General features: G+C 39.1%; 1 protein-coding gene across 7 annotated transcripts in view; it reads left to right on the top strand.

Annotated features, from left to right (window-relative positions):
* The window catches only part of LOC144089623 (apoptosis-stimulating of p53 protein 1-like), a 35,139-nt gene that overhangs the window by 10,421 nt on the left and 2,687 nt on the right, over positions 1–22,031 (top strand). Inside the window, exons 1-18 of one of the 7 annotated variants that reach the window (XM_077620651.1) lie at positions 368–618; positions 7,220–7,315; positions 10,059–10,115; positions 10,515–10,635; positions 11,857–11,936; positions 12,019–12,183; positions 12,257–12,397; positions 12,468–12,663; positions 12,962–13,090; positions 16,281–16,348; positions 16,682–16,892; positions 17,097–17,324; positions 17,457–17,669; positions 19,434–19,584; positions 19,677–19,714; positions 19,822–20,162; positions 20,390–20,527; positions 20,767–20,900. In XM_077620651.1, the coding sequence (XP_077476777.1) occupies positions 610–618; positions 7,220–7,315; positions 10,059–10,115; positions 10,515–10,635; positions 11,857–11,936; positions 12,019–12,183; positions 12,257–12,397; positions 12,468–12,663; positions 12,962–13,090; positions 16,281–16,348; positions 16,682–16,892; positions 17,097–17,324; positions 17,457–17,669; positions 19,434–19,584; positions 19,677–19,714; positions 19,822–20,162; positions 20,390–20,527; positions 20,767–20,900 (2,516 nt within the window). In that variant the 5' untranslated portion in view covers positions 368–609. Of the gene's footprint in view, positions 1–367; positions 619–3,677; positions 3,941–7,219; positions 7,316–10,058; positions 10,116–10,514; positions 10,636–11,856; positions 11,937–12,018; positions 12,184–12,256; positions 12,398–12,467; positions 12,664–12,961; positions 13,091–16,280; positions 16,349–16,681; positions 16,893–17,096; positions 17,325–17,456; positions 17,670–19,433; positions 19,585–19,676; positions 19,715–19,821; positions 20,163–20,389; positions 20,528–20,766; positions 20,901–22,031 lie in introns of those variants that run through there. The other 6 variants (XM_077620649.1, XM_077620646.1, XM_077620652.1 and 3 more) reach the window with 6 other exon arrangements.

Genomic DNA, 22,031 nt, shown 5'->3' with positions numbered 1-22,031 from the left:
GAAAATGTATCTCCTTTATCGGTTGGAATGAAAACCTGCACCCACTGCAGCCCATGAGGATCATGCTCTTGTCTACTAACTTATCAAACCATTCATTTTTAAAATCACATTTTGCCAGGTTGTAAACTGGGTTGTAATTTTTAAAAAATCAAGTGTAGGATGGTGAGCAACTGTGCTGGATTTGTTGTGCTTTGGTGCTGCTTTCGTGGTGCAAAAAGACAACAAATCCAGCTTGGTGTTCATCGAAGTGTGTTGGGCAAACTATTTTGGTCGCTGTTTCCGTTTGTTTTGAGCTCAGACGAGATCCTTCCTTTACAAATGCTGGTGAGGCAGTCATTGATAAACATTTGTGTGGTACAGCGTTGGTCAGTCTGCCTGTGAGTCAGCTAGTGTGTTTATGTGTGTGTTGGCCAGTCAGTGAAGGTGGGATTAGTTTGGTCTCATGACATAACCGGGCTAAGAGGATTGTTTGCCAGCCAAACAGCTCCTCCTCATCCTTTTCTTCCTTTCACCTTTTCCCGCTCCTTTACTATTGTCTTGTGTTACTGCTGTGTTATTTTCACATTTGCTGCAAATCCAAAAGAATTTGAGGTGTGGCTGCTGTTTTAAATGGCGCGGGTAAGTTCTCCAGATGGTTTTCAAATAACTTTTTTTTCAGATTAGCCCCAGTGTTGAACATTTGCTTTATTTTTTGCTCCTCATCGCGACTGAACATAGTAACTCTGATTTTAATACCTGTGTGGTTATTTCACAATGTTTCCATCCTTGTGCTGTGAATTGAAATGAGTTTGTCACTAGTAGACGTCCAATCCATTTTCACTAGAACGTTTGGCAGTGAATGAATACTTTTGTCCATTCGCGGTTAACCATCTCACCTCAAAGTGAGTCTTTTTACATGTACCTATTATTTTTTTGTTCATTCAAATTGTTCAGGGTCGTTGACAACACTCTTTACTTTCGCCCAACCCAACAATTTATTCATTTTTACTTTGAGTTTGTAGCACCATTAAAATCTCTGTGTTACCCATTATTGTATGATGACCATATATGGCCAAACCAATATTTACTTTTCGATCAACGATTTGCATGTCTATTGTCATTATAGCCAGTCAGTGCTCAATTTGCTTGGCCGCTTAGCAAAATGGGCTTAATTGAAATTTTAAGTTTATTTTTAAAGAAAAATCTTTGTGAATTTAAATGAGATTATCACATTCACCACGAGGAAATGTCCCATAGATTCAAACTAGCGGAGTGAATAATTTGGTTCACTCTCTGACAGACCTCCCACTCCAGAAATATTGGATGTCTAGTGCCATCAATGGCAGACACTGAGGTAAAACATCAGGGTACAGATGAAGAGGAAAAAAAGATGGACAACCATTCAAACTTAGGGGCAATTTAAAGTGTTCAACCAGCCTACATGCATGTTGTTGGGATTTTTTACAGAATGTTGCTGACTGAGTTTGCTAATTTCAGCAGTTCATGGACTGCTTGTTTTTCCTCTTCAATAGTGTTATAGTTGTATTGATTGATTTCCTGAATCGTGTATAAATACTAATATTGTTCATTCATTCATTCGTTCATTCATCTTCCATACCGCCCATCCTCGAAAGGGTTGCGGGGGTTGCTGTAGCCTAACCCAACTGTCTTCGGGCGAAAGGCGGACTACACCCTAGACTGGTCGCCAGTCAGTTTTAGGGCACACAGAGAGACAAACAACCACTCTGCATACCTGTCAACCTCTGCCGATAACTGCCCTTATAAATGATTATGATTCCCCTTACAAACCCCCAAAAAACCTTACAAACACTGTACGACTCGTACGGTGTTTGTAAGGTTTTTTGGGGGTTTGTAAGGGGAATCATAATCATTTATAAGGGCAGTTATCGGCAGCGGTTGACAGGTATGACTCTGCCACAGAGTGGGAATCAAACCCAGGCTGCCCGCACCAAAGTCAGGCGAAAGAACCACTGCACCATCGGGTGGCCTAATATTGTTAATATATAATAATATTATATTGCCATACTGTGAGATCATCATTATTATGAACCTGGTATGGCAATTGTATTGGAAGGTACACAGAGGTTCCTACCTATAATGGAAGGGTTTTTTTTGTCCGGCCTCGCGGGCATTGGATTTGGCTAGTGCAGGGGTGTGTACATAAGGGGTGCTTTTTTTCTTTGAGGGCCACTTACAGAAATATGCAAGTGCCAAACATTCCATTTTCCTTTGTTAAACAGAATATAGGAATGTGGGAAAAATGATTTGGTCTTGAGAATGTATTTATTTGTAAGCATTAACTCAGTGGCAATTATTGCTAGCAATCAATGTCTATTTGGATCGCCCCCCAATCAAATTGGATTGAAAATCTACTCTTGTCAATGGCAGTCAAACATGATACTTAATTCCGCCCTTCCAATTTGAAATGATTTGACTGTCAGTGAAAGTGAATGAGGTAAGAGCTACAAGATGAAAAATAATCCAGCGATATAACAATATGCACAATATAAAAACGTATTAATACTACTGAACCAAACTGTGGAGATCAAAGAGAAAATCTCTAGCGACACCAAAAAAGTCACAAAATCACAACCAAGTTAGGTCAATTCATCACATTGAATTATTTTTTCCATATGTTTATTTAGATTAAAAAAATGTTATATTAAACAGTTTCCTAAATTGATTTACTAAATATGTGGCCACCTGAGGGTGTACTGGTTCACTCGCCTTACTTTGGTGAGGGCATGTGTGGGATCGATTCGCGCTCGGTGGGGGTATCATTGTAAGTGTGAATGTTGTCTCTCTCTCTGTGGCTTACTGGCAACCAGTCTATGGTGTGGTCTGCCTTTCACCCAAAGTCAGCTGGGTTAGGGTATAGGATGTGCGGTATACATGATGACTGAATTAATTGCAATATGTTATCAGAGTTTGATTTCTGAGCCATTGGAGAGGTACTGTTTGAGTTAAGGATGCCCAACTCGTGTCCTCGAGGGTCCCTATCCAGTGTGTTTTCCATGTCTCCCTACACCAACACTCCTGAATCTAATGATCAGGATCGTTATTGGTAAGCTTTTGGATAGTTTGCTGATGAGTTGATCATTTGATTGAGGTGTGGTGGAGGGATACATTGAATACAGACTGGAAATGAGCCCTCGAGGACCGAAGTTGGGCACCCCTGGTTTAAATGATAGGCATCATCTTATGTTACAGATGAGATTTGCAACCGTGTGTAGATTTTACTTGAGCTTCTTGTGCAGCCAATATTCATTGATATTTTCAGAATTTGCTCGGAGGCCAATAAAAAAGGGGGCTGCAGTTGGCCCGCAGGCCGTCATTTGGCCACCCCTGTGCTAGTCGATAGGTTAAACTTTGTGTCATTTCAGCAAAGAGCCAGCTGTCACTGCATAAGGAGCACCGAGTGAAGGAGTATAGACTAAAACTAGACCGTGTGGGTTGTAGGAGAGTATCTTAAAATGCAACAAAGACATTACCATTCTATATAACAGCAATTAAAAATGGATAAATGGGAGTTGGACTGTTCACCTACCAAAAGTGAATATAGTTACATAGAGGGTTCTTACTCTGCACGTCACATCCGACCATCCCAATAACACTTTATTGAAAACACAGGGAGGGAGGGAGTGCGGGTCGTGCTAAGGAGAGTGTGAAAGAGAGAGAGCAAGAGAAAGATGAGGAGGTGTCGTAAATTTTAGCACATCAGCACCAAAATGGAGGAGAAAGTTGCGATAAGAATTGCTTTGTTTCTCCTCTGCCGCAACACTGTGGCATTGTAATTCTATTAAAAAAATCGTAACGTTTGTCTGGAAGTCCTCTAAGGATGGAGTGGAATGAGGTGGACATGGTGCAGGAATTTACCATTGAAGGACAATGCAGCAAAATTAAAGTCCGTTCCTGCAGGATCACATGGGACAGCCTGCAGGTAAAATACAGCACGGCAGGAAACCAGCAGATTCTGCATGATAATATGACTTGGAAATGACACTAGTGCAGTCCACAGGATGTTGCACAGTGGTCATTGCATGAGCTACAAAGTGTTAATTTCTGTGCTCTATGATTCTTAGTATAACTGTAAGAAATACAATATAGTTCAATTGAATTCATTTTATTATTTTTGCCCCAACTATGACAAGTGATTACATTAACATAAATGTATTAAAAAATAAAAAATAAAATATGCCTAACAGAAAAAAATGCATAATTGGACGGACATAAAGCAATCACAATAATGAAGTAAATATACATATTAAGATAATGCTGAGCTGGCATATTGGTAGAAGTTTGGTGCATTACACTATAAGTGGATCAATGCAGTAATTTAGTGATGTGAGACCGAGGCATTTTTTAACCCCATGCTGATTTTAGGGTGCTAGTTCCAACAACCACCTCTAGCTTTGTTGTTATAATTAGTGCATAATGCACCACATTCACATTCCATTTTTAGGCTGCCAAGAACAGCCACCTGGCTGTGTGTTATCATCTGATGCCGATACTGTAACAATATCACATAAAAAAGGGTATCAGTAAAGCAGTTATGTGTGTGTAGCATGGATACACAATGTTTGTGTGTGTGTGACTTAAAGTAAACAATTGCAGGATGTGGCTGGGTTGGGACCTTCCTTTCATGCAATCTTGTATAAATTTCTCTCCCCATACTCGCTGCTATAATTATATCGGTCTAAATAAAGATGAGTGGGTAGCACGTCAGCGTCACAGTTGTGGGGTCGAGGGTTCGATTCCAGGTCAGTCCTCACCGTGTGGAGTTTGCATGTTCTCTCCGGGCTTGTGTGGGTTTTGGATTGGATTGGATAACTTTATTCATCTCGTAGTAGGGAAATTTCATTGTGACAGTAGTAAGAGGGTGATTAGACAGAACAACAAAGCAAAAGCACAAAGCACAAAGCAAATCAAAGTGAATGGGATCATTAAGAATCACCAAATCAAATCATTAAGACAGAAAAGCAGCAAAAACACAAAACGAGCAAGAGTGGACAGAGCTACCGCCGCCTGCCACTTGAACGGTGCCATCTTGGTTGCGGTAGCAAAAACGGATACAGACTCAAAAAGATGTTTTAAAGTTGGACAAAAACTGGAACCACACACAGGAAGTCTTCCCCAAGATGGAGAACTTCTGCAGACTGTGACCGAGGTAGAGAATATGCAGAGTCATTCCGGTTTCCTCCCACATTCCAAAAATATCCATGGTAGGCTGATTGGACACTCTAAATTGCCCCTAGGTATGGGTGTGAGTGTGCATGGTTGTCCATCTCCTTCTGACCTGCGATCGGCTGGCCACTGATTCAGGGTATCCCCCGCCTCTGCCCCGGAGACAGCTGGGATTGGCTCAAAAACGTAGTACAGGCCTAGGCAGTGTTGTGATAACAATGTTGTTCATCCAGCAGCCATTCTTTAAGATGATTGGTAAAGAGGTTCAGAGATGGGAGCTCACGTGTAGTATTTGGTATTGAGTTCCAGGTATGCGAGGCATGAACAGAGAATGTGGTTTGGCTAAATGTACTCTTTATGAGGGGAAATACTCAGTCACCTCTAGAACCACCTCTTGTTGATCGATTCGGATTTTTATTTACAAATTCTTGCAGTGGAGGAGGAGCTTTGTGATGGAAGATTTTGTAAACCAAGATGGCATCGTCATATTTAACAGGATTGTCCCAGTTCAGGTGTTCATGTTTTTTTAAATATCTAAGAGTGATGCTACGTTTTTGATTTTTTTGTCCAATACTTTCAGAGATTGCTTATGAACGGTTTCAATTGGTTTTAGTGTTGTCTTGCAGGCCGATGACTAACTTATTAGGCAGTAAGACATTAAGTCTTTTGTATATTCGTTTATTCGTCCTATCACAATCCACATAAATTAGACATCTAGCGCCATCAATAGCACTGAAAGATGACATGCTCAGATATTTCTCCCATTTTAAATGAATTACTAGATTTTTTTGTTGTCAATGACAGGAAAGGAGTTTATTTTGACTCATTTCTATGTTAATTTGTTCATTTTTAAAACTTTTTTGTTAAACAACAGCTTGTTAATTTTAACTCATTTCTGATGATTTTGAGGCATTCCCAAGTAAGATTTTTTTAAATATTTGCTGCCACTGCTTTAGCTTCAAATGGATTGGCTGTCTACTAGTGACAAATTTCAAATCATACAGAAGAACGATTGAATGCCACATCATTGGAGGTAATAATAAATGAGTTAATCAATTTAGGTGTAGCCAGTGTGTTTCTGGGCTGACTGGTGACCAGTCTAGGGTGTAGTCTGCCTTTTGCCTGAAGTCAGCTGGGATAGGCTCCTCTAACCCCTTCAACCCTTACGAGGATACGGAAAATTAAATAATTTTAGCCATCTGATGGTGTAGTGCAAGGGTGTCAGACTCGGGTTGGTTCACAGGCCGCGTTAACGTCAACTCGATTTCATGTGGGCCAGACCATTTTAGATTTAATATTTTGATTTTTTTTAATAAATGGATTAAAAGAACTGGATTAAAAGCCCTGAATATTCAGTTTTTATAGATCTAAAACAATGTTTATTTTAGCTTTTTTAATATATTTTTTAGATTTTACAAAATGATTTTTGAACTAAAAACACAGAAAAAAATGATTAAAAAATTACAATTATTGATTTAAAAGGGGCAACCCTTGCGAGGATGCACAGTACGGATTATTAATGAATTAAATTAGCTGTTTTGTTCATGTAATACAGAAAATTCTATTAAGTATTCTCTTTGAGTATTGATATTGAGTTAAAAATGTTAGCATTGTGAAAACTGTAACGACAACACTCTGATCAGATTGCACTTATATTGCACAAATATCATAATATCATTGACTGTGACAGGAAAAAAAAACTGAAGCCAAATAGAAATCAGGCCATTTTCCCTGAACTAATGCCATAACGCCGTCACCCAGCCAAGGCCACCAGCTGCCAACATAATAACATTTCTGTAGTCAGCTGAAGAAGCTGAATGACCCTTACATGTGAAGTGCAACGTGTGCAGCTGTGCATTGTAGGCCAGCATTTATCTAGCGCCATTGCCGTTTCATCTTATCAGGAGGAACCTCATCCCTCTTGACTCAGACACTGTATAATAGATGGACTCATGACTAAATAATACCAGCAATCCATGGAAGCTATCATATTAAGATACAGTACATCATCTGATTTTACTGTCCCTATTGTTAGGTTCCCCGTGTGGAGCTAACCCTCTCTGAACTCCAGGAAATGGCTACAAGACAACAGCAACAAATAGATGCTCAACAACAGATGTTGCTTGCCAAGGTAACTTTCATGCACGCATTAACAGTCATTCTATTGATGGATTAGGTGTCACTTACCGTTTGCTTGTCTGAGTCCGTCTGAAAAGGATTGACCTCTGGACTCCGGTAGTTAAAAAGAAGAAGTGTGCATCTGTGTGGTTCAAAGGTCATGGCTCATGTACTTTATATTCCATGCGTATGTACTTGGATAAAATTAAAGGATTAACTCATTGACTTCCTTTGACGATGGTAGACGTCCAATGCATTTGGACTAGGAGATCGGGAATGAACAAATGTGACATATGAGCTTTCACAGCCATTATTAAAATGAACAAGTGTATATATAGTACATATATTTATAGAGGACTTAAATAACTCTGTTTGGGAAGACTTGACTCACTATGACCACATGGTATTCATATAATACCGTTTATTTCAGGCTCCGGCGAAGGAGTGGTCCATATGGCAAAAATATAATTTCTCGATTTTTTTATTTTTATTTTTTTTTACAAATAAAATCACAATTTCGACTTTATTTCGTTTATTTACTTCGTTTATTTTTTAGATTGTCTATCTCAGTGTTTCCCAACTGCTGCAAGTGATGATCTGGTGTGCCGCAGGAAATTGTATATGGCGGGACTAATTTTATATGACAGGACTAATATCATAATTTACAATACAAAAACTAGGTAAGATTATTAGATTAAAGTCATAAATCAAAACTGTTCTGGGGTCGAGGGTTTGATCCCAGGTGGGTCCTCACTGTGTGGAGTTTGCATGTTTTCCCCAGGCTTGCATGGGTTTTCTCCGGGCATTCCGATTTCCTCCCACATCCCAAAAACATACAGGGTAGGCTATTTGAACCATCTAAATTGCCCCTTGGTATGAGTGTGAGTGTGAATGGTTGTCCGTCTCCTTGTGCCCTGCGATTGGCTGGCCGCCAATTCAGGGTGTCCCCACCTGGTTCCCATAGTTAGCTGGGATGGGCTCCAGCACCCCCCGCAACCCTAAGCGGTAAGGAAAATGAATGAATAATACAAAACACAGCTGCTGCCAATGAATTACATTTCCTACAGGTCCAATAGTATCTACTGTACCAAAAGAAGCTACCATTACAGAAACTATTTTTAGTTTTCAGGCATGAATGTGTTTTTAGTGAGTGATGGGGACACTTGTCAACATTCCAGTGCCCTCTTTTTCTGGACATGTACGAGCACGCACATGTGCTCACACGCAGCTGTTTATTTCTGAATACAGGCAGTAGGCTACATGATCCAGAGAGGTGTGAAGTGTCTCTGTCAGTGTCAGCATTCTCAGTCATTGTCACCTCTTCTTTCGTTTCAGTGGTGTTATATAAATCACGGCAGACATATTGTCACTCAAGTTGCAAATGGAGGCAGATAGAATATAATTTAATGTATAGTATTTTCTGCACTATTAGGCGCAAGTAAATGATTTTTATTTTATCAAAAGCCGGCAGTGTGCCATATAATTCAATGCGCCTTATATATGCTTAAATATTGGTTAATCATTGTGTAATTTTTTATCACATCTCCATCTAACTTGATGTATCACACAATCCACTACTACTACTCCATGCTGTAATAACAATAATAATAATGGTATTAATAATTACAACAACAACAATAATAATAATGGTATTAATAATTATAACAACAATAATAATAATAATGGTATTAATAATTATAACAACAACAATAATAATAATAATAATGGTATTAATAATTATAACAACAACAACAATAATAATAATGGTATTAATAATTATAACAACAATAATAATAATAATAATGGTATTAATAATTATAACAATAATGATGATAATAACAATAATAATAACAATAATAATAATAATAAAAATAGGCGATTCGAAGGTGTGTCTTATCGTGCAGAAAATACGGTAATATACAATGTTTTAATTTAAGCACCTGTTCATCCATGAGCTTTACATTATGTTGGCTGCTCTCTTTTGCTATAGTTTCCTCATTGAGTTGACATTTCATTTTGGTAAAGAACTTTGTTTTGTCTCAATCATAGGGAAATCAGTTCCCAGGTGAGGGGCATGACTGAGGGGCTCTGAAGAAGAGCTACACTATATATGGAAGAATTATTGATTTTGCTACATTGCCAAGCTCAATATGTTTATCACAACAGGTTTTGATAGTTATTTGTGTTTGACAATTAAAACTTCTTGCCATGCACCCCGCTTAAACACTTTCCAAATCGGCAAGAGTCTTTACAGAATAGTCACTTAAATGTGACTACGTATGAATTTAGTAATCAGTTAAGAGTACGTTTTTTTATTGTCATTATTTTTCTTATACTTATCGCTAAATGTTACTTATTCAAAATTTATGGCTAACATGCACTTCTTTTCCCCCCTAGCACAACTGACCCTTTTATTCCTAGCCTAGCTCCTCCAATACTTAGGCAAAGCATGCTCCTTTCTTGCCAAGTCCATACTTCCCGTGCACACAAACAAACTTCACAAGTACTCGTGTAATTGAGTATTGAGAAACAGCCTGTAAACATATGAACCTCCTTCCGTCTAGCTCGTCTATCAATAATCTCGATGGAATTTCTGGTGTAAACAGAGGAGCGAGGACCTAGGCAGTGGCACTTACGGACATAAGATGAACCCAATATGTGAATTAAAATTGGGGTGGCACAATTTGAGGGGTCAAATAAAGTGTGCCTTTGATAATGAAATACATACATGATTATATTCTTATCTATTACAATAGGAGCAAAGGCTGAGGTATCTTCAAAGTGGGGGCAGACCCAACCATTTACAAACACAGGTGAGCACTAGATGGCAATTTTGCATGCCAGTTATAAAGTCAAATGGGTAAAGTGTTGAAATTTCGATTAGTTGCTCAATCGTAGCAGCCCTAGTTGGAACACATACTGGTCCTCCAAAAGAACCATAACTATATGACAAAGATGAGTTTGCCATCCCTGATCTACAAGAAAACAAAACTAAAACTAAGTACTTTGGATGTTGTTAACAATTTATTTCCTGAAACATTTTAGTCATACTTATGAAAACCATTCATTTTCACAAAATGGCATATTTAAGTGATTTTGAAAGGTTTCAATTTGATTGCGCTCAATCAATCGATCCATCAGTCCGGCTCAATCAAATGTTACACCTTTTACAAAAAAATAGGTCCCTTTATTTTGTTTTTCTCCATTTTCAGTCCGAAGCTGAAAAACTGCAGCAGTTGAAGGAACGAATGGAGACTCAAGAGGCAAAGCTGAAGAAGATTCGAGCCATGAGAGGACAAGTGGACTACAGTAAACTGATCAATGGGAACCTCTGTGCGTCTGAACACACATAAGTATATAATATTGTTGCACCAATACGATACTAGCATACAGAACTAAATAAGGTGCCAATGCTGTACTATTCGAGATCTGGTTTTGTAATTTGCCACTGTTCAAATCAAATCAAAAGTCTTTATTGTCATCATACACAGCTGCGTACAACGAAATAGGTGGTGCTACTCCAAGCTTTTCAAAGTGTGTTTTCCCAGTTAAAAAAAACATAAATAGTAGTATAAAAGTATAAAAAGTCACATCCCGGCTAGGCTAGGAATTGTGTGGCTTCCAATCATCCATTTAGCTGTGATTTGATTTTTTTTTTTTATCACTCGCAAACGTCCAATCCATTTGAATTTGGTGGGTGGCAGCAAATGAACGTTTGTTCCCATTTGTTAATCTGCTACCACCTTCCATTTCGGTACTGGGACGTTTCGTCGAAAGACGTTTGGTCCCCGGATGTTTGGTCCTCGGACGTTTGGTCGACCGGACGTTTGGTAGAACGGACGTTTGGTAGAACGGACGTTTGGTAGAACGGACGTTTGGTAGAACGGACGTTTGGTAGAACGGACGTTTGGTAGAACGGACGTTTGGTAGAACGGACGTTTGGTAGAACGGACGTTTGGTCACCGGGTTGTTACTGTTGAAACCAGCTCTCAAAATTATAATCATGAGAGAGAGAGAGTGAGTTTAATATCTAAATATCTAATATCAAAATATCAACAGTAAACTCTCTGTCATAATTTGACAGCGAGCGAACTCGGCAACCAAACGTCCGTTCTACCAAACGTCTGTTCTACCAAACGTCCGTTCTACCAAACGTCCAGTCGACCAAACGTCCGGTCGACCAAACGTCCGGGGACCAAAAGTATTTCCACGAAACGTCCGGTCACGTCCATTTCAAATGGTTTGGGCGTCTGTTCACATCAATTCGCAGTGTCTGACTAAGCCATGTTAGCAATTACTTTACATTTTTTAATACCAAATTATTGCATATTTACTTGGAAAGAGAATTTTTAAGAAAAAAAGTATAAAAAAAATAAAAACTATATAGTTTTGCATAGAACTTGTTGTTGTTGGTACAGTAGCCGCATGGGCCGATACCACATTCTTGGAATTGGTATCGGGCGTCAAAGATATCTCTTAAATAAAATATAATTTGTCTGAATAACTAAACATGGCTATTTTTAACTCTATCATTGATCATGTTTTGTGTTCCAGCGGCAGAAATTGAACATGTTAGCAGCCTTTTTCAGGAAAAGCAAACTGAACTACAGTCAGCCGTTACCCGAGTTGACCAGGTATCTCAGAGGGATTAAGGAGTCAAATTCATGCTGTCACCATAGGAATTATTTGTAATCTATTTTTAAACTGTTTCACTAGCTGACCCAACAGCTGGAGGACCTGAGGAAAGGACGCCTTCACTTGAATTCTATGGGATCCCAGCAGGGGGCACCCAACAGACCCCAAGGTACCACTGGAGTGAAAGGATCCGCACTTTCTGGCCCTGCTGCCTTAGAACTAAGAAAACTCTACCAAGAATTGCAGGTAATAGGATGATCCTTTTTGAAATGTTTATTTTTTTAAGAAATAAAGAATATTTTTAATGTTGTCGTATCAGGCTCGCAATCGTCACAACCTAGAGCAGAGTAGCAAGTTAGCGCACAACAAAGAGCTGCTGAACAAGAGAAATGCTCAGGTGACAGTGATGGATCAGCGCATCGGGGACCTGAGAGAGAGACTGCACAAGAAAAGAGCAGAAGTACCTTCACATTGTCCATTCAAGATGACTGTTTGTTTACCTGCTTCATATCTTACTTTCTATCTTGTAGTTGAACCGCATGAATGGAGGGGGCCCGCCTTCACCTCACAGCTCTTCGCGTCCATGTGGTGGCGACTCAGGCCGAGTGGCTGCTGTCTGCCCCTACATTCAGGCTCCACTTGAAGGGGTACAGGAAGCAGGGTACAACCTGTCACCTGATATGCCACCGAAGCCCTCACAGATTAGTCACATCCGCTCCCAATCAGGTTGGTTATCAATTATTCCCTACAGCATTAGAGGTTTCTTTCTATGATATCTGGCAATTTTCTAACTTGCTGATTTTCTGTCTCTTTCGTTCTTCCTTTTCCTTTTGTCCTTTTTCATTTGTTATTGTTTGTGTTATCACTCAATGTGATTGTTTGCCACTGTTGCTGGAATGACATCCTTTCCCAAAATTGCCTCCAACTGTTGCCATTTTGGTCCTGTTTCCATCATTTGTTCCGATGAGTGCCCTGTTGATTGTGCTTTGTGGTTGTTATTGTGGCTATTGGTGTGGTCATACAGACGAGAACAAGATTGGCATCCGAAAGCCTCCCAGCAAGTGGAAAGTGTCAGATTTAGACATCATCCTGTCAGAGCCGAATGACTTATGCGAGTGCCCTCATTCTCTTCAAGAGGACAAGAGTAACAACAGTGAGTCTTGAAAGAAGAAACTCACTTTTTTTATTTATTAACCGGCCGTCCACTGAAAAAGTGGTTAGCGCGTTGGCCTCACTTTTCCGAGAGTGAGGGTTCAATCCCAGGTTCGGATCTTCCTGTGTGGTGTTTGCATGTTGTCCCCGGGCTTGTGTGGGTTTTCTCCGGGTACTCCAGTTTCCTCCCACATCCCCAAATCATGCAGGGTAGGCTGGTTGAACACTCGAAGTTGAGTGAGCGTGAATAGTTGTCCATCTCCTTGTACCCCACGCTTGGCTGACCACCAATTCAGGGTGTCCCCCACCTCGTGCACACAGTTGTCTGGGAGAGGCTCCAGGACACCATCTCCCCCCGGTACAGAAAATTAATAAATGTGCAAAAATCATATTTGGGCTATAAGTTTGTTAGGGTCAGTATGGTAGTTTATTTGTTCGCACGATGCCTCACAGTTTTGAGATCAAGGATTATATCCTTTACTCCAGCCATTCCATTGTAATCTTAAATGCCAAAGCAAATGCCACAGAGTTATTTATGGTCTTGGCTTACATCAAGTAGGAACTAAAGAGTTGTAAATCACATCGACAAACTACAAGCACAGAGGCACTCAGTAAATCAAAGGAAGTTCCAATAATTTTACAGCATGACCATACAAAGTACATAGTGCTTTTTCATTCACATTGGTTAGTTTATACCTAAAACTAGTCATGTACACTATGAAATTATAAACTGAACACATGACATAGAACGTTAAATCGACATTTGATATGTCAATCCTCATTCTTCCATAAATAGACCTGTTCCCGCAATGCACATTACATAGTTAGCCAATTGGCTCCCCTACCACACGTGAGAAATGCATGCAAGACAATTAAAAATAGCAACATGTGCTTGTATAATCAACACAGACAAAACAATTTGTTCCTAAATCAATTTCAATTCTTTATTATGACAATGACATTATGCTCACTTAATATACATCATTCTCAAAAGTCAAAACCACAAGTCACAAGCATTAGTAAACAATTAGATATATCAATTTACATTTGAGCAGAAATATGTATACTACTGTATTGCTTCGGTTTAAACAAGATTTTTAGGATGCAGCACTACTTGATATATTGCACATTTGGGGCAGGTCAGTTTTTAAATTATATTATAAATTAAATTAAGTGAAAATGGGTGAAACTAACATAATATATGTATAATATTTTGCCAAGTTATTATTTCATGGTATTTTGTGAAATAAATGCTCCAATAGTGATAGGTGATAGGCACAAAACTACCTAAAACTGTAAATCCTATTTCCATTCTCTTAAACTAATCCTTGGAAAGAAAAAAGGTTCAAAACATGCAATGCCTGGTTCATATTCAAAGGGAATGTTTGCTAATCTTTCTAAAAATAAAGTATTTTTAACAATAGCAATTAGAATGGCATGCTAAGTTTAGTTAATGTTTCCCATCATCAGCAAGCTCTTCTGTAGATCTTGCCCAAATATAACATACTTTAATTTGAATTTATCTGCTGCCATTAACAGTGCTAGATGTCCAATCCATTTGAATTAGGAGGGTTGGCGGTGAATACACAAACTTTCATTGTCTTCCAGCTTCCCAATTCAAATGGATTGTATATCTACTAACTGATAAACACATTTAAATTCACAAAACAATAAGAAAGCGACATTACAAAAAAATAGAAGCCTCAGCATGTACGAAATAATGTAATGGCCAGTACTGTGGAATAATTCACTTTAATCTGGGTTACAAGGTCGATAGCCAAATTTCTGCCCTGCCTAAAGCTGACTCTTGCTTCCTGTTGTGACTGTTTTCATCATAATGTCAGCAGGATAGTGCAATGGAGTCCAAAATGTTGTGCATCTGATCTTACAGGCCAAAGGACTTAGTAAATAATACGTATTAATCTGTGCTAGTACTGTTACGTGGTTGCACTGCAGAAAACTGTGCCAAATGCTGAGATAACACTGCTCAGATTAATATTTGACGTTGAGGGCTGTGTTTTTTAATATGGTACTTTTCCACTACAAGATACATAAAACAGTAGTTTACATTTTTTTATTGCAGCATGTATACACTATATAGACCAAGAATTAGTGACGGACAAGGCCACTTATCCCGGGTTCAACCACTGTGTCAGACATTAATGTAACTTCAACACTGTGGAGACGGTGAGAGTTTTAAATCATTTCATTGCATACCTAGCTGTTGCATTAGCACTGATTAAAATATGATCATTCAACTTTTCATTAAAAATGCATATTCATACTCAACTCATCTTTTATTTTACTTTACCTTACCTTTTGCTTTACTACAGATTTTTAAAGGGAGATGTCAGAGTGACAGAATAATGTTTCCTTTTTATATATTTTCCTACACCTGCTGTCACTTTCAAATTATGTTTCAATAGTCACTCTTTCCCTTTAGCTAACTTTCTGACAAACACAACTGAAAGCTAGTACTGTAAGTGATTAATTTAAAAAAATCTTGCGCAGGTTAGAAAATACCCCCATGGGCCGCATGTTTGAGACCCCTGGCCAATAACACCATTACCTTTATCTTCTGTCTGACTGGTAATTGTTACATATTGTTATATTCAGTGCTTATATCATCTCATCATAGGCTATTTCACTCATTCACTGCAATTGACAGTGATAGCCATCAAATCCATTTGTACTGTGTTGGCTTGATCTGAGTGATCATGTTTCACTGCCATTGATGGCGCTAGACATGAAATCCAATTATATTGAGGTTGTTGGCAGGGATTTAACGATCGCTTCCAGTCAAAATAGATGCAACATCTTGGACTGTTAATTCCAGCCAATAAGTTAAGCATACTGAAGTTTGTGTTTGCTGTGACTAAAGAGCTGTTTTAGATTGTGGAAGGTTCTGTGGTCTTTGTGTGCTTCAACATAACAAACTGTTAACCTTGTCAACTGAATGTTGGCCTTGTTAAAACAAATTAAAGTTACTTGATGGGGTTTGTCCCAGAGGTTCTATCATTCAATTGTGCAATGTTCTTCTAAAATATAAGCAGTCTTTGAGCTATAGTTCTGCTTGCTCTTGTCTGGATGCCCTCTCATTATTTTTACACTAACCCGAGAGTTAATAAGTCTTTAAATCTGGTTGTCCATAGTAGAAACTTGTATAACTTGTTATCTTTCTTGCATTGCAGCCAATGAAGCATTGTGGCCTACCACTGGCAAAAATGTGTCTAATTGGAGGACCAACAGTTTAGAACAGGTACACTTTAAAGACATTGCATGATTAATACACTACAATTCAAACCATCAAATCACACGTATAGCGTGACAATGGTTTATGCTCAACTCCCAGAGGGAAACATTAATGACCTCTGACTTGACAATTAGTAATTTCGTCATGTATGTTCAAACATCTTGTAGAAAGCAAACAGCAATACATGCTGTTTTATGCTGAATCCATTTCTAGGTGATAAGATCCATAATGATGAGAGTGTGTGAATGCTCAAACAATGTTGTTCCCTTACACAAAGCAAGGTCCTCAGAGGCATGATGGGTTACATTGTGTTTCCTATTTCTTTTCATTCTTCATCAGAATCTTCCATCTGGTTATGGCACTTATCCCAGCGCCACCCACCAAGCAGCAGGCAATCACTGCTCCACCAGCTCCCTGCCTCGATCTGCTCCTGGCACATTGGTCTGGCCCCGATCCAGTACTGGAAATTCCACTTCAACTTCTTCAACCTCCTCTTCCTCTTTACAGCAAATTCAACACCGTATTGCTGTCCCTCCAAACTCAAACCAAGGTAATATTAGACTCAGTGGCCAACCATCACCATCAAAAAGTACATAGTCGTAGTAACAGTGTATCACAGAGAGAGTAAGACCACAGCTACTGTATATTGCGATGCAGTTTTCACAATCTCATCGTCAGTATGCTATCTTTACTTATGTTCTGGCTTTATCACATAAGCTGTGGTCCAGGTAATGTCTGTTGTCTCTTCTCATAGGCTGTAACACTCCCTCCCAGCCGTCACCATTGCCACCTCAGAGTGAACGAACAGATCCTCCTCCAGCGGTGGCTGTACGTCCTTATGTCCCTGACCATCCATCCAGACCTCAGTCACCTAGAAAAGGTCCTGCTACAATGAACAGCAGCTCCATCTACAGCATGTATCTCCAGCAGCCTCAGGCTAAGAACTATGGCTCACTCAGCAACAGGGCTACTGTTAAAGCGGGCAAGTAACAATGAATTACAAATAAGTAATACACATACTAGTTTTTTTCTAACAGTAAATGTTTTTTTAAATCAGACTGTATTCAATTTGTATTATTATTGTTTTTTTACAATTTTCCTTTCTACCCCACAGTCTATGGGAAACCCATTCTGCCCACGTCTTCCACATCCCCATCCCCTATTCCTTTTCTCCATGGTGGAGGAATAAAAACAGGAGAATATATGACAGAAAAGGAAGAAATGAAAGGAGTTGGAGGAGAAGAGACAATGGAACGGCAAATCATACCACCTCCAAGCGTTGACAACATTCCTCGTCCGCTCAGTCCTACAAAGTTAACTCCAGTTGGTAGGTAATACCAGAGGTATCAGTCATTCCCACGCACCTACAGATGGGGCCGATCTGATCCTTTATTGGTATCGGGTCTTGATACAAGTATAATTCACCGAACATATCGCCCCAGCCTGTGAAATGTTCTGACCATAACTCAGGCATTTTTATTTAAAAGAACCATATGTCAATTGGCGGCCAAAAATGGTACTGCAATCAAGCTCAAAATATTGACAGACACAGCATCTCTGTCCCCTTTGGGTTGCCAGATAAGCACTTCGCAATCTACTTTTTGGTGAGATTGCACTTGGTCTGAGTTCTGTATCACAGAGACTAAAAAACAACACACAAATGTTAGCAATGATCATGTAAATATACAGATGTACACTCTACAAACATGTCTCTTACATACCAAAAATGAAATGATTACATGCTGCAGTCTTCAAACATAAACTTTTCAAATTGCACCAGGGATAAGTCCGTGCACAAATAAATACCGTAATCATTTTTAAAGGTTTGGCTAGCCACAGATTTAGGGTGTCCCCCGCCTGGTGCCCATAGTAAACTGCAATAGGCTCCAGCACCCCCCGCGACCTTTGTGAGGATATGCAGTTCGGAAAATTTATGAATTCATTTTTAAAGCAGATGAGTTACAAGGTCCAGGTTAGTTTCTATTGCCATGATCGGAGAGGAACTACCGTAGATTTTAACATATAAGCAGACTATATATCATTTGATAATGCATTGACAGCATCCAAAAAGACGATTTTATTTCTAATTAATTTTGATTTCATATACCTTCCAACATATTCAGAGGGGCTACCGTTCCCTCCCTTAATTACCACAGATTTAGGTACGAGGATGCTAACTTTGCAAATATTTTAAATTTCAGTTTACGATAGATGAAAGCAATATAGGAAAACTCACAAGTACTTTACCTGTTCAGGAGAAATTGTCCCTTGTCAATTTCTTTTCTTAATTTTCACTCCATCGATTGAAGGCATCTTCAATAAATATCCTTGTCACATATCTCATTTTGTTACAACTCATTTGAGATTGGTAGCAAGTTCCTGCTGTCAATTCAGACTATTTGTTAAAATTGTAGCAGTCAAAAAAATAGTTTAAGTCGCCTACAGATTATCTAGATGCAGACACAAAGCTGATCTTGTAATTGGTTAATTGCTGGAGGGTGGACATCCGTAGTAAACAGAATTAGAACAACAACAACTTTACTGGGCTCACTTTTGACCTTTCAAATGGGAAAATCTAACCTTCACCATCTAACAAGTATTTGCAAAATACATGTTTCTCGAGCGTGTTGACATATTAGTGCTGTTTTGTGAAAAATAATAGTGCATTTCTAACATATAGCTCTTTTAAGGTGCTGAAATGTTCTCGTGCTCCAAAATTTGATTTATGCAGTTTCTTTACTGCAGTGCAGAATTTTATTTTATTTCATCAAGAGATAACGCAATGATATTGTTTTATCTTGGGTTCACTTTTGTGAGCAATGCTTTTTTTCACCTGGGTAAAAGCCAATCACAACTTCCAGTTTAAAATGGTACATACTCTTCAACGAGCCAAGGCTAGCATGAGAGGCCCTTGGATAGTTATGGGTTAGAAGTCACAAATAGTGTTGCACCAATACCATTTTCTTTTGGCTCTTGTGATTGATTGTGACGTGTGGTTAATGGGAGACAATGTGTTGATGAATAAGCAAAAGTCACTGTGGCATTAGCAACAACATTTAACATTAGATTATGTTCTACCCAATGTCTTCAGCCCATTCTCAACTACGCTACCAAAATGATGCTGATCTGGAAGTCCTCCGCCGTCGTCTCAGCAATGCCCCGCGACCTCTGAAGAAGCGCAGTTCGATTACTGAACCTGAGGGTCCACAAGGGCCAAACATCCAAAAACTACTGTACCAGAGGTTTGCAACGAGCTCCACCCTATTGTATACGCCTTGTTTTGATCATCCTTATTGAAAGGTTGTAGATTGAAAAGTATGAATGTGATCTACAGGTTTAACACCTTGGCTGGAGGCATGGAAGGCGTTTCTGGTAGGACAATAATACCTGACCACAGTGGTTCTAATCAATCAATCATAATATGTTATGGTTCAGGAGTCAATATACAACAGCATTTTGTTGTTATTATTTTATTTTAGGCAATCCTTTCTACCAGCCTGAATGCATCATAAGTGATCTGGACAACATCCATTCAGCTGAGGGGTTTCTAGAATCAAGTGAAAAGGATGCTAGCTTGGCAAAAGAAGATGCTGAAGTACAAAACTTGAACTTAGAATGCCCTCACTTATTGCCTGCTGCTGCCATGGAGGTGCCCACCACGTCTGAGACGATCAAGAATGAGTCCCCATCCTCACAACCTAATGTTCCCCCATCACCTGATAAGTCACAAGATCAGAATAACAATCAAAGCAGTGATAGTCCAGCCAACAGCATGACAAGTTCATCACCATCACCACCTGCTCCACCTTCAAAACCTAAGGTAAAGGATATCACTGTATACTCAATACAGTATCTAATATTTAAATTGTAGTTTCACATGAATGACGTTATATTTATAATTTATTATAATCAGTTAAAGTTATTACTTTTCTGTTGTGTATATTTGTTGTAGCAACGCTGACATTGTCTTTTTAAGTCTTATTAATCATTTTGTAATTTTGATTATAGTTTTCATTCTATTTGTTAATATTACCATACTCTCATCAGATTAAGCGAACCAACCTGAAGAAGCCTTCATCAGAACGCACAGGCCATGGATTGAGAGTCAAGTTTAACCCCCTAGCTCTGTTGCTTGATGCATCATTAGAGGGAGAGTTTGATCTGGTACAGAGAATTATATATGAGGTAAAATACACTGTTATTATTTTCCTATATTAGTAACACAAATAGTACTAGTTTAACAGCTAAAATTTTATTATGAACCCACATGCAACAAAGGGAATTTCCCGAGTATGGGATGAATAAAGTTTAATCTACTAATCTAATTTAATGATCAGTGTACACGAGCCGTTTCGTTAGCGTCAATAATTGACATCCTGGGTAAAAATTTGCATTTTTTTAAATGTCCCTAATACCTTTTTCAGGTGGAAAATCCCAGTATGCCAAATGATGAAGGCATTACTCCTCTTCACAATGCTGTCTGTGCTGGCCACCACCACATAGTGAAATTCCTGCTGGATTTTGGGGTGAATGTCAATGCAGCAGACAGTGATGGATGGTCAGTACCTTTGGTCAGTCATTTTTCCAGGCTAAAAGCCTGTCAAATGACCCCTCAGGTTATTTTTCTTCTTGCGGACACTAACATTGAAGGCCTACTTCAATGTCATTCGTGAACCGATCATCTTGAATGTGGACCTAGGTTGGGTATTGAGTACTGCCATAGGCGAGTATTTAACAATCCTTGGAGCCTGTTTGTTTGTTTGGGAAATTTTCACCATATCGGTGACTAATTCATGCAACATGGTCTCACGTGGGGATGGGGGAGCACATGTTAAATTTGATGTAATCAATTTCAAGCACTATCCTCTTGCCCCATATTTTTATAGGCTAAAGGCCTGTCAAGTCACCATTCAAGTATAGGTGCTAATCTGTGGACTCTAACTTTGAAGTTCAACTCTTTTGCCATTCACGAATAAATCGTCTTCAAACTTGATAGTTATGTAGAACGGGCCAATATCTATCGATCCTCGGATCCTGACTTTTATTTTTTTGTATCAAGGCTGATGAATTAATTGCGGACTTGTTTTTATCTAGTAGGTTAGGAGTTAGAATGACAAGATTGAGTACACGCACCCATAGATACCAATATGGCTTTGCTACTTCAGATCATCAATAATCAATATATTTTTTACACTAACACTGCGTTGCCTTCTTGTCCCATTTGTTAGGTGGTTTATCCCTTCCTTACAGGTTCCCCGTCTGTAAATAAAGCCGTGACTGCTTTGTAACACAGCACTCCTAGTCATGTCGCACATTGTACATTCAGTCATGCTTTGGTTGTATTGTGTATCACTATTGCCTATTGTTGTTCTTTCACTTAACAGTTATGAGTAACATTCAATTATGTATATTCCTTAATTCATTCATTTTCTGCGTGACCGGACATTTCGTCGAAAGACGTTTGGTCGACCGGACGTTTGGTCGACCGGACGTTTGGTCGAACGGGCGTTTGGTCGAACGGACGTTTGGTCGAACGGACGTTTGGTAGAACGGACGTTTGGTCGACCGGACCTTTGGTCGACCGGACGTTTGGTAGAACGGACGTTTGGTAGAATGGACGTTTGGTCGCGGGTTCGCTCGCTGTCAAATTATGACAGAGTTTACTGTTGATATTTTGGTATTAGATATT

This window comes from Stigmatopora argus, chromosome 15 (assembly GCF_051989625.1).
Source record: "Stigmatopora argus isolate UIUO_Sarg chromosome 15, RoL_Sarg_1.0, whole genome shotgun sequence".
NCBI lineage: Eukaryota > Metazoa > Chordata > Actinopteri > Syngnathiformes > Syngnathidae > Stigmatopora > Stigmatopora argus.
Note: the sequence above shows the minus strand (reverse complement) of the source record. Positions and strands in the feature narration are given on the sequence as shown.